Source organism: Acanthamoeba castellanii, assembly GCF_000313135.1.
Source record: "Acanthamoeba castellanii str. Neff unplaced genomic scaffold scf7180000084672, whole genome shotgun sequence".
Classification (NCBI taxonomy): domain Eukaryota; phylum Discosea; order Longamoebia; family Acanthamoebidae; genus Acanthamoeba; species Acanthamoeba castellanii.
The window spans coordinates 9,980-21,976 of record NW_004457724.1 but is presented as its reverse complement, the minus strand read 5'-3'; the positions used below and the strand labels follow the sequence as shown (position 1 = coordinate 21,976).

Below are 11,997 nucleotides of genomic sequence, written 5' to 3'. Positions count from 1 at the left end.
AGCCTTAAATACCTATCGCCGCGAGTGCTCCCCGAAAACGCACATCCTTCGCCGTGCGTCACATGCCATCATCTGATCCCGAATAATCACGAACACCAAAGCTTCGCGTTTTGTGCACCTTGAAATGCGGTGCTGCGAAAATGAGCCGAACCCCACGCGATGTCGACGAATACTAGGAACACGCGGGTAATCACCCAGTAATTCGCCATATTATCTGCCTATTTGCAGAAAAGTGGAGGAACTACAAAGGCAACAACCAGGTTCACCTGCATCTTCTGTTCAACTCCTTCTTGGAAGTGGGAAAGGAAGGTGTTGGTGTTTGGCAGGTGTGTGGTGGCAGTCTGAACTCCTAATGTTTGTAATGTGAAACCAACCAATGCAGTGAGCACACCTTTTACAACTGCCTGGGTTGCCTAATATAAAAATTGTGGAGCTGGCTTGTACAAGCCTTCAATGTGGAGTGGATCTAGAAGGAGCAACAAAAGGTTGAAGGTGCTTCCCACAAACATGTTATACTTGTTGCAACTCTTGCAGCTTGTGTGCTGTTAGCTGCGCTAATTGAATTCCACGTGGGTGTTGAGTTACCTAGGCAACTGTTAAAGCAGAAAGAAAATCAAGGAACGCATGAGAAATTCTGGACATAAAGGAGGCCATTGAATCATCGAGGCGAAGATGAGTGGTGCTGGCCCACCGCCCGTTCCAATGGGTTTAGTCAGCCCCGAGATGGGTTATTACAACTCAATTCCTTTCGCACAATCGATGGGGTTCCCAACGGATAGGCTAAACGGCAACTATGCTCCGCCATCGAATGGCCACCCGACAACGTCCGCCGTTTCGCCTCTGCTCCCCCCTTGTGGCTGTTGTCACGATTTGACACCATCTGCCTCGGGAGCTCCTGCATATTCCCATTACGCCTCATCTCTGCCCAACTCGCGACACGCCGCTACGCAATCGTCATCATTTCCTGAAATCACGATGGAGAATTTCACCTCCTCTACAACGACCTCCTTCTCCACTTTCGTCTCTGCTCCTCTCAAAGGGAGACAGGGCAAGCGCGGCCCGAAGGCAGCATCTAGCAGCACTGCCAATGGATGGAATGGCAACGCGAACGGCAAAGGTGGAAGAGCAGCCCTTGGCGGTTCGCGTAGAGACTGGCGTCGGCCACAGCAAGAGGAAACCGAAAGCAGCTCATCAGATCAGGAAGAAGCAGAACACGAAGTAGCGGCACCCGCACCTACGAGCACGAACCCGAACAAAGAGAAGGAAGAGGCTGCCGCTACGCCACTGCCCATCGACAGGGGCAACACCGACCACGACCCCTTTGCTGTGGAGATGTACGCTCTTCTCCTCCCCTTTCCTGTGCATCTCTCATCGACGTCGAGCGCTGGGCTCCTTGCTGACGTGTTCTGGTTTGATCTGTCGTGGTGTGTCATGTGGTGTGGCCATCCTCTACGTGTGGCGTACCCCTGGGTGTATGTTGTTACACACGCGAAGGCGGTTGCGCCGTGGATGGGAGCGGGAGCGCTGCGACATGGCCTGGCGCTGGACGTGGCTGCAGCTGCAGATCGCTGAGCTCAACCGACAGTCGCGCGACTGGGAGGACCGGCTCGACCGCAAGCGACGCTCGCGGCAGCGCGTGGTGCCGCTGGTCGGGGACAGCGACAGCAACGGCGACAACGCTCAAGGCTTAACGTTGAATCCCTCGTCGCCGCCGTCTTCCTGCCTGCGCACGATGGGACTCGTGCCACCCACGCGCCATCGCAAGCTGTCGCGGCCACGTGTGCCCAACAAGTACAAGCCACCGCCGCTGCCGCAGTTCGACGACGACGCGCCACATCCGCTCTTCTCCTCTCCATTCCCTGGTTCGGCCCCGTCGCTTGCTCTCTCTCTCTCTGTGCGTGCGTGCGTGCGCTTTCTCTTCGAGCATGGCCCATACGGTGCTCGTAGATGATGCTCACAGTGGTCTGTGGTCGCACAGGGCTCTATGCAAACAGGCGACCGTCTCAGGCCGCCGACCAGCCGGCCACGCCCCTGGCGGCCACGGGTGCGGTCGACGGCGCTCCTGATCTCGAGCGGAGCTCCGTGCCCGTCGACGCTGCTGCCGTTGCCGTTGCTGCTGCTGCTGGGAAGACTCCCGCAGTGGTTGCTGCGTCACAGCAGCACCAAAGCAGACGGACGGCGCCAAGCCCAACAACGCGAGCATAAGCAAGAAGAGGAGACGAGAGGAGAGAGAACCGATCGAAGTGATCGACCGCCCGCCGCCGCCTAAAGTCGAGCCTCTTGCTAGTCGGCCCACGCCCACCGCTGGCCGGGGTAAGGCCGTTGATCGACGACCTCCTCCAGGTACGCACCAACGCCACGCAGTTTATTGATTTGTGGCGACACGCTAGGTCGCTAACGCGCGGGGGGTGAAGTTGTGCGCGCAGTGAGCTCCAAGGCTTTAGCCAAGCCCCAGCAGGCTGCGAAGGGGCCGGCCAAGAAGAAGAAACGAAAGTACTCCAACCTGCGATCGAGCGACTTTGACATCAACAACTACGTGAGCCTCGGCAATTCGACCGTGATCACCACCGAGCACCTGCGCACCGAGAGCATCTACACGCCCACCTGGCGCCTTCTGGCCGAAGACGAAGACCCGCCCAGCGCAGCAGCGACCGGCGATGGGTCATCGAGCGAGGTAAACAACCACCACTTTAAACCACAACCAATCGCAATCAACCACAACCTAACGACCCATGTTGTACAACGCACGATGGCAGGAGGACACGTCAGATGAAACATTTGCGTTCCGTCACTTCGAGCAAGAGCTGGTCGAGCGGCGGCGCTATTTGGCACCCAAGCTCGAGAAGGAGCGCAAGCAGCGCCTGCGTCGGGGACGGGGCGGCGCTGCCGCGGCTACGGCCGCGCCTGCCGCAGTGGCCTCGGGACTCGGCAAGAGCGATGCAGCAATCGATCACGCGGCGAAGGACTCGACCGGTGCTGCCTCTATCGGTGGTGGTGGTGGTAAACCCCAGGTGCTGCCCACGAGTGCGCGAGCCGCAGGCAACGCGCGGGCGCACATGTCGCAGGTCATCAGCTCCCTGGCGGCCCTGCTGCCCATCACCAAGAGCGACGCCGTGGGTCCGCCGCCATCATCGTCCTCCACTAACTTAACGTCGACCACGACCACGCTAGCACCGACGCCAGAGCCCGACGCGGCTGAGCGCAAGCAGTTTCTTAAGCAGAACTTTGCGCTGGCCAAGGACACCTACGTCAACGACTACCTCATCAACGGGCGCTCGTGGCAACCGCCGCCACGGCCTCAACCCGCGAAGGCCGGCGCTGATGGCGGCGGCGGCAGCAGCGACGATGACGACGAAGATGACGGCGGCGGCGGAGAGTTCGCCGCGATGGGTCCGGGCTTTGGCTCGGTACCGAGCGGCTCCGGTCGATTCGCGTACTACGAAGACGCCGGCTACAATGTCCTGGACGACGACGATGAAGACGACGACGGCGACGACGACGAGGACCTGTTCACGCCCGGTGCGCCGTCAGCGTCCAAGTCGGCCGCCAGCGCGCGCAAGCGGAAGAAGGTCAGCGGCGGGGGCGCTCGACCGCCAAATCGCGGCAAGGGCGGAGGTGGCGGCAAAGCTGGAGGCGGCAAAGGCAGAGGCAAGGGCCGCGGCAAGGGCGTCGGCGCTCAACACCTCCTCGCTCCCCCGCTTCCGCCCGCGCTCCGCAGGCACGAGAGCGGCAAGAAGCAGCCGCGCGGGTTGCGCCAGCGACAACGCGCGACGAAGGCGTCAGCTACGGCGACCCCGGCGAACGACGACGTCGTTGTAGGCGATGACGACGGACTAGAGTACATGGAAGTGGCCGAGGAGGAAGAGGAGCAGGATGCCGAGAACGAGATCACGGGCGACGAGGACAGCGACGACGACGATGAGGACCTAGCGGCGGTGCTCTTTGATGATGACGACGAGGGCGATGAAGACGATGACGACGGTATCGACGAACTTGAAGCCGACTACGAAGGGCTGCCCATGGGCCTCAAGTGGGAAGTGGTCGATCGTCAACCGCCAACGACTGCGCAGCCGGAAGCCGCCAAGCCGCCGACCGAGAGCGACGCCACCATCGGCGGCGATGGTGGGCCACAGAAGCCAAGGAACGTGATCGTCATCAAGCGAACCTCGCTCGTGCTGGCCTCGACCTAGGTCTGACCTCCTTGAGTGTACACCGGCCATGTGATTGGTTGTTTGAAGCAAACCTCTTCACTGCTTGCGTGTTGTTGCAACAGCTGTGTGCGTGTCGTGTTGAGTGTTGCGTGCTGCGGAAAAAAGAGAAACGACCTATGAGAAAATGACCGAGAAAAGGAACGAAGAAATGGTAAAAACGGAGGTAAACACAAATAATTAGGTGAGAGATAAATAAATCAAAAAAACAATCGAAGCACAAGCGAGAGCACGACTTGCAACGCGGACATGTGGGGAAGCACGAAACGTTCTACGTTGGGTTCACGATATTCGGCACCGGGAGGTGGGCCACCCGTTTCGAAGTGGAGAGTTTGGATCATTCCTGTGGGCCTGATGCTCGCCACCGCCATCCTTTGCTCCTACCTCTACATGTACGCTACCTTCCTCTTGCTCTTATCTTAAGCGTTTCCTTCTGCGTTCGCGTTCATCATCTGCAGCTCCACTCACGATTTTTCCATTTAAATTGGGAATAAACGAAACAGCTCCGACAACCACAGCTCCGAAGAGTACCGACCCTACGTCGTGCCGCCCCACACCAACACCAGTAACAACCTCCTCCACTCCCCTCCTTTCTATTTATTTTGTTATTTATTCGTTTTTTTAATAATATATTTATTTTATTTCCTTCATTTTTTCTGACCTTTGCCATTGCAGCCACGCTGGGTCCGGACGCGCTGCTGGATGCACTGCCCCTCAACAAGGCACCTCCTTCCCACCCCACTTGCGCTGTCTCTGTGTTCTGCAGATGTTGCCGTGCACCGTGTGTCGTGTCGTGTCGTCGTGAGTGCTGTGTGGCGTATGCAATGTCTCATCGCGTGGTGCGCCGTGTGCAGGTGCAAATGAAGGGCAGCCACAACAGTCTCCGCCTGTCGATTCCGCTCTACTTGCAGCTCTCCCTGTCCCCGCTTGAGTGGGCGTGCCACAGCGTCGAACTCGATCTTGTCCAGTCGCCCGAGGCCGACGCCCTCGGCGTGTCCCACCTGGGCACCTACCAGTACACCTACCACTACCGCCACAATCTCTCACTTTCATACATTCTCAACATTCCTCCTAACAACGTTCTCCCTCCCAGCGACCGTGTCGCCACGCTCGAGGTCGTTCTCAAGGAACTCAAGAGTACGCACGACCGCACACGCCTCTCCGCACACGCCTCTCCGCAACACGCAACACGCACGCGCATGCTAATGATTGCATGGTGACGATCGATATTAGGTTATTCGACGCATCACAAGGGCCACCACGTGGTGCTGGTCTGGCTGGACATGCAGCCCAACGCCATGTTCGGCACCGACAGCCAATTCACCACTCTGTTCGACTCGATCCTCGAGCAGGAGATCGGCGCGGCCAACATCTACACCCCCACCCAGCTGAAGAAACGGCCTGACGTACGCACCTCACTCTTCCTGGCCCCGACCACCACGCTGAGCTCGTGTGTGTCGTGTGTGTCGTGTCGCGTCATGGGCGTTGTAAACTTTAGCATGATTGGCCCACGCTGGGTGAGCTCAGAGAGAAGTTCATATTCGTGCTGTCCGGCCGTGGATTCGAGGAGTCGACCAAGTCGCGACAGAGCGTCTACGAAACCACCGGCAAGTACGCCTTTGTCGACATCGACCAACGGTACCACGCGACACTTGGCCTGCCTCTCTCGCTCTTGCGAGAGTTGATTCGCACCCGCTCACGCTGTCATGGCGGCCCTGTGTGTGTGTGTGTGTGTGTGTGTGTGTGTGTGTGTGTGTGTGTGTGTGTGTGTGTGTGTGTGGTGCGTGCGTGCGTGCGTGTGTGGTTCACCAGGTCGCTTACCCAGCCGAGCGTGGATCTGACCCGTTTCAAGGCTCGCCACTTCCTGAACATACCCATCAACGGCTGGATCTCCCAGACCTCGTGGGAGCTGGTGCGCGAAGCCCAGAAACGCGGTATGGAAGAGACCCTCCACGCATACGTGTCGTGTCGTGTCGTGTCGTGTCGTGTCGTGTCGTGTCGTGTCGTGTCGTGTCGTGTCGTGTCGTGTCGTGTCGTGTTGTGTCGTGTCGTGTCGTGTCGTTGGTCGTGTCGTGTCATGATGAAGGTTCGCGGTACGTGTGCTTACATGCGCGCTTGCAAACACGCAGGCAAGATCACGCGAGGATGGGCGGCCACGAGCGAATCGCGGTGGACGCAGGCGCTCGCCGAGGGCGTCAACATCATCGCCACCGAGAAGGTGCGCAATCCACCCTACCACATACCAGAAGGAAATGGTCATGTGACATAGTTGGTGTCGCGTGTGTCGTGTTGCATCGCCAGATTGTGGGCAACTCGTGGGCGCACCTGGTACCGTTCAAGGGAGAGGGTCGACCCTTCACCCCGCTCTCCGATTGGTACCAGCAGTGAACACCCAGGCAGCGACGCAAACACTCTTTGACCGAACCGCGCCGCAAGGGCCATTTATTTATTTATTATGATTTTGTCACCCAAACGGGGACTTGCACGTACAACTCGAATGTTTGCCCGACCAGCCTTGAGGAGGTAGAAAGGCTGATGGCGGTGATGAGATCCTCCCTTGTGTCCTACAGGAGGAACAAGCAAAAAGGATACAGCACGGTGGATTCCCGGGTGGTCGCCCACAATGATGATGCGAAGATCAAAAATGAAAGATCATGAGAAGGGCAAAAGGATACGGCACGGTGGATTCCCGGGTGGTCGCCCACCCCAGTACTAACACCGCCTGGCGCAGCTTAACTTCGCTGTTCGGATGGGAAGCGGTGCTTTCTGCGCAGTATGGCCGTATCCAACATCTGATGATGCATGTGCACCACACATCCTCTTCCTCCTCCCGCCAACCTCTCGCATCGGCAACTACGGACCCTTCGGCCGTAGCCGACGGCATTGAGTCATCACGTGACTGGTCGTGCGCAGAGTGTTTGGTGGTGCGGATAACAAAAAAATGAAAAAAAAAAAACCAACAACAAACAGACCGCACCACAGAGATGGAGTGGAACTTTGCCACGCGTGAATTAGGGGCTGAGATTGAATGCTCAGCGGTGGCGATGGATGGCCACGACGTGGCCACCCTGCTCCTGCCCCACCCTGCCACGCCTGGCGCGCAAGCTCGTCCCTTCTCCCCAGCTCCGTTTGGCGCTGCTGCCTCCTCTTTCATCTGCGCCACCTTCGTCCGTACACCCGTGCATCTCACCCTCACCTTTCCACACGAGGTGCACCCCTGCATCTATTTATTTGCTATATTTATTTTACAAATAATAAATGTCATAAAATGAAATATATTATTATTAACACAAATAATTGATTGTTTCGTGTGGGGGAAGGTGAACGTGGCGTGTGTGATGCTGCGACCCAAGGTGAGCTCGCAAGTGGTGCAGGTAGTCTCGGTCGAAGTCGCTCCCTTTGCTGCTCCCGGCGCTGGTGCGTGCACGTTGTTTTATTTAGCAACACATCAATAACGTTTGTGTTGGCTGATGTGGCTAACAACCAATTGGGACCATAACTAAACCAAGAGGGCGAATGGAAGTATCTCGGCTCGTATGGCGATCTGCACACGAAGCTCACACCACCCGACCACGACTCCGTACGCCACGTTCCCCTGCTTTCCTGTGGTTGTTGCCTGATGTGGTGACCGACCGGCTGTGCGCTGTTGTTACCTCCTTGGCAGGCCAGTGCCGTGCTGTTCTACAACCCCGGGTTTCGGGGCCGCGCGTTGGACTGGCAAGACCTCCCACCCAGCAGGTACCTCCACCACATCGTGTGGTCAGGCAAATGTATGAGAAAAATATTGAAAATATATATTGGGCAGGTCGCCCGGACTGCCGGACAGGTCGCGGATTCGCATCGACAGGTCGGCCTACGCGCTGGCCAAGGTCAAGAAGCTCAAGATCACCATCAAGAAAAGTACGCACAAACGACGCGCCCGCGACACGACTCACTTTTCTAACGCGTGAGCAGTGGAGCACAGCGGCTACGTGGGGTTGGCCGGCCTCGAAGTCTGGGGCCAGCCCGCGGCCTCGTGCGACAAAGCCACGCTCACCCGCGTCCACACACGCCTGTCTGCGCTCAAGCCCGAGCCTCAACCGCCGCGCATCGCCCTCGAACGGCCACCTCAGCCAGTATGTGACCTGTGTGAGTCGGGTGTGTCGTTGTCGTTTGTGTGCGACGCTGATCAAGGTGGCGCGTAGAGTGTGCAGCAGGAGTGGCTGGAGAAGCTCCGGCGGATCCCCGCCGACGCGCTGCCGGCCCACTTCCTCGACCCCATCACGTGCGAGGCCATGCAGGACCCGGTCCTCCTGCCCTCCGGCAACGCCGTCGACCGGACCACCAGTTGCGCTCTCGCCCTCCCCCCTCTCCACAACCCCCAATCTGACCACTCGACCTGACTGTTTTTCTGATCGTTGTACACACCAGTCGAGCGGCACCTGCGGAACCACTTGACCGACCCGTTCACGGTACGGTTCTGTCTTCAAGCAGTCTCGCCAGCTTGGGCCAAGTGAGGCAGTCTAGTCGCTGATGAGGTGCGCGTTTTTAAAGGGTCTGCCGTTAAAGCGGGAGGACCTGGTGGAGCACAGCTCGCTGCGCTACGAGATATACCGGTTCGCTTACACCTACCAACTGCCTCCAGGTAACCCCGCCGCTCCGCGAGCTGCAACTTTCAATGTCCGCATTAACGCACGCACGCACGCATGCACGCACGCACGCACGCACGCACGCACACACGCACGCACGCACACACACACACACACACACACACACACGATGTGCAGAACGCCAATCGCACGTATTGGCGTATCTCAGCCATTTACATGAGCAGCAATACCGTCGCGGCGTGCCCGCGGTGGTTGACCCTGCGGCTTCGGCCTTGGGCGCAGCGCTTGAGCAGCGGCTGAACGCAACCACCACTACCACGCGGCACAAGCGGCAACGTATGATCAGCGACGACGACGAAGACGAACGCGTAGATAGAAAGCAGCCACGAGCGGACGACAACAAGCAAAGCACGGCACGACGCACGGCGTCTCCATCGTCTGCCACTACACCGACATCATCGACATCGACATCATCGCCATGGGCACCCATGACGAGATACACCGTCACGAGGGACCGGCAGGGGAACGAAGTCATCACGTTGGGCAGCGACGACGACGAAGACGACGACCAACAAGAGGAACAGAAACAACAAGTAACGATCACGATCGACGACGAAGTTGACGGCGGTGACGAAGACGAGCCCAAGAAAAGGAGGCCGCGAGAAGAACGAGGCGAGGAGGAAGAGATCGTGGAGGAAGGTCGTGTCGTGCCGACCGCGTGTCTACAACAGGAAGGAGAGCGATCCGTGTGCGTGGTGTGCGGAACGCAGCCGCCCGAGCTCGCGGTGGCGCTGCCCTGTGACCACCGATGCTGCCGCTCGTGTGCGCTTCGGGCCATTCGACAGCAGCAGCAGCAGCAAGCGCAGAAACAAGCGGCGTGTCCCACCTGCCGCCGACCCTTCGCCTTCATCGACATACGGCGCGTCCACTCCCCTGAACAATAAAAGTACCAATAATTTTACTTCACGCATCAACAAACGATTGAATGTCGAGCTGCGCTCCAGTACACCCATGCGGCAAAGGCCCGTTATAGATGCAGCGAATGTCGAGTATGGCAGCTGGTGGTGGCTGTCACCCAGATTGCTACCGCTTGTGCTGAGATGTAGAGCAATGGCAATGTAGAACTGTTGCTGAACTGTTGATGGGAAGTATCTTGCCTTTGCTTGTTTTGTGTCAGTGCTTTTGCTTTCATACCCTCCATCAATTCCATCCTCAGTGGCCAACATGCTGCCCTCACAGTTCATGTTCAACCCCACACCATATTCAGTCAGTTGCACACGGCAATGAACAAGTGCTCAAATCAGGCCTTGTCTTTCTAGTTCGTGGAAGAAAGCCAAGGTGTCGCTCGTTCTCTGCCCTTGCCCTCCTCTTCGCCGGGGTCCCCCAAGTGCCAGCAGCCGGGAAACGAGCCGCTGGCTCTCTTCATTGGCCGCAGGGGGCGACCCGGTCTTGATGCGTCTGTGTTGTTGCACACGACATTGGCTGATCATAAGCTTCCAACGCCCAGCTGTGTGGGAGCTGGACCCGCGCGAAGGAAGAAGAGCGCTTAACGAGAGAGGAGAACGTACAACACGAAGGCCAGGTGTGGTCTGCGCCAACGCCACGCATCAAAGCGCACCCTGGCCTGCACGCCCATGACTTGGCCACCATTATCCAGGTCTGTCAGGAGACGTCCTAGTACACACGCACCACACACGCACCACGCACCACCAGCGTCGTCATCAGGCCACTATCACCAGGCCCCAAGAGGCGTCTGTCGGGGGGGGGGAAGGGAGTACTCAGGAAGGGAATGCAGGGAGGCTGCGCTTGGGCCAATGCCTCCCGGTACTCAGGCCCAACGCCGCGTCTGCGGTCAAGCCGTGAAGCCATCATACATTTCATCTCTTTGAAGTGCGCGAACGTATGCTGCGCCGACTGCGTCGTGGTGACCCACCACCACCCACAACAGTGAATAGAAAGTCAGCAGTCACGAGATCGGCTGATTTCTCCCTCCGGGGGGGGGAGGGGCGTGGAGGCTGAGCGTACCTCCCAATCAGGCTGGGCCTTTTCCAAACGGGTGGACTCAAGCGCATCCATGACATGGAGCATGAACTCAAAATTGTTGAGCAGCCGCAGCTTCTATTTTGTGCGTGTGCGTGTGCGTGTGGCACCACAAGGAAAGCCGCTTAGTTTCGCTGTTTGGTGTTTGGGTGGGTGAGAGCCAAGTGGAGACCAAGTACCCAAGCCACCTTGACCCACTTCTTGTACACCCGCGCCTTGAGCTTGGCCCTGGCCAGCGATGCGATGGTCACCGTGATCGCTCGCCTCAACTACAGCGCGACAGGTTGAGTACGACACACACGCCACACGCCGCACGCCGCACGCCACACGCCACACGTCTGCAGCACCTGAGAGGATTCTTCGCCTAATTGCTTGATGGCCGGTACTTCGGCCTCGACACAGCTTGACTTTCCTGTCAGGACAGGGGTCGGTCAGCGCCTCACAACACGACACACGACACAGAGCTCGTCAGGTACGTGCCCACGAGGTCGAGCAGTGGGATCGGGCCGAAGATCGCCCAGTGGCGCGCAGTCAGAGCCACAGCAATGTCGTGCGGGTGAGCCGCGAGGAAGTCGCCCACCAGCCCCGACCCATCGCCGTCCTCATCCACTTCATCCTTCTTGCGTTTGCCGACCCTCGACGCCCGTTTCTCCGCGGCTCGTTGGTTTCTCCTCTCCGTCGTAATCGTCTGTCTGGCGTTCGGCTTCCTGGCGCTGTTGGTCATCGCCACGCGCGTCGTTTTCGTTGCTGGTTCGTTCTTCTTCGCTCTCGTTTTGGTTGCTGGTTCGTTCTTCTTCGCTTTTGCTCTCGTTTTCGTTCTCTTGGCTTGCTCGGAAACGACGTCCAGCAGCAGTGTGAGGTCATCGGGCTGGAGGCCGGCCTTGGCGCGCAGGTGCTGCTTGAGAGCCTCCAAGGGCTTGGCGAGGCCCAGCAGGGCCGGACACAGGTTGACCCACTTGGCCAGCACGCCGACCAGCCTGCTCCGCGGCAGCGTGCGCCGCCACAGCAACCAGTAGTCGGCGCACTGTGGACCCCACCTGCTGGGCAAGGCCACTCGGCTGCGCCGACCATTCGCCTGGAATGTCAGCAATGCACACCACCCAACCACGACACGACACACGAGCACAGTCATAATAATAACAACAGCAATCGCGAGAGGC

General features: G+C 58.5%; 4 protein-coding genes across 4 annotated transcripts in view; 3 read left to right on the top strand and 1 right to left on the bottom strand.

The window, feature by feature from the left end:
• Window positions 1-1,531: 1,531 nt before the first annotated feature.
• ACA1_119140 (uncharacterized protein) lies at window positions 1,532-4,190 on the top strand (the record flags this gene model as incomplete). The annotated part of the gene is made up of 5 exons (XM_004358013.1): window positions 1,532-1,862; window positions 1,979-2,142; window positions 2,172-2,343; window positions 2,427-2,674; window positions 2,757-4,190. 5 exons carry the CDS (start codon window positions 1,532-1,534, stop codon window positions 4,188-4,190), a joined length of 2,349 nt encoding a protein of 782 aa, XP_004358070.1.
• A 267-nt stretch (window positions 4,191-4,457) lies between these two features.
• Window positions 4,458-6,596, top strand: ACA1_119130 (uncharacterized protein; the record flags this gene model as incomplete). The annotated part of the gene is made up of 9 exons (XM_004358012.1): window positions 4,458-4,600; window positions 4,712-4,773; window positions 4,884-4,963; window positions 5,063-5,345; window positions 5,442-5,614; window positions 5,707-5,846; window positions 6,021-6,142; window positions 6,338-6,426; window positions 6,510-6,596. The coding sequence occupies 9 exons, from the start codon at window positions 4,458-4,460 to the stop codon at window positions 6,594-6,596; spliced, it is 1,179 nt and encodes a 392-aa protein (XP_004358069.1).
• A 596-nt stretch (window positions 6,597-7,192) lies between these two features.
• ACA1_119120 (Ubox domain containing protein) lies at window positions 7,193-9,741 on the top strand (the record flags this gene model as incomplete). The annotated part of the gene is made up of 10 exons (XM_004358011.1): window positions 7,193-7,417; window positions 7,529-7,625; window positions 7,718-7,788; window positions 7,873-7,946; window positions 8,014-8,108; window positions 8,163-8,323; window positions 8,405-8,534; window positions 8,619-8,659; window positions 8,742-8,867; window positions 9,022-9,741. 10 exons carry the CDS (start codon window positions 7,193-7,195, stop codon window positions 9,739-9,741), a joined length of 1,740 nt encoding a protein of 579 aa, XP_004358068.1.
• A 542-nt stretch (window positions 9,742-10,283) lies between these two features.
• The window catches only part of ACA1_119010 (uncharacterized protein), a gene marked incomplete at both ends in the record, with an annotated part of 3,030 nt that continues 1,316 nt past the window's right edge, over window positions 10,284-11,997 (bottom strand). Inside the window, 8 exons of the mRNA XM_004358010.1 lie at window positions 10,284-10,304; window positions 10,416-10,456; window positions 10,576-10,643; window positions 10,698-10,711; window positions 10,823-10,915; window positions 11,017-11,106; window positions 11,185-11,239; window positions 11,314-11,912. Of these exons, the coding sequence (XP_004358067.1) occupies window positions 10,284-10,304; window positions 10,416-10,456; window positions 10,576-10,643; window positions 10,698-10,711; window positions 10,823-10,915; window positions 11,017-11,106; window positions 11,185-11,239; window positions 11,314-11,912 (981 nt within the window). The remainder of the gene's footprint in view (window positions 10,305-10,415; window positions 10,457-10,575; window positions 10,644-10,697; window positions 10,712-10,822; window positions 10,916-11,016; window positions 11,107-11,184; window positions 11,240-11,313; window positions 11,913-11,997) is intronic.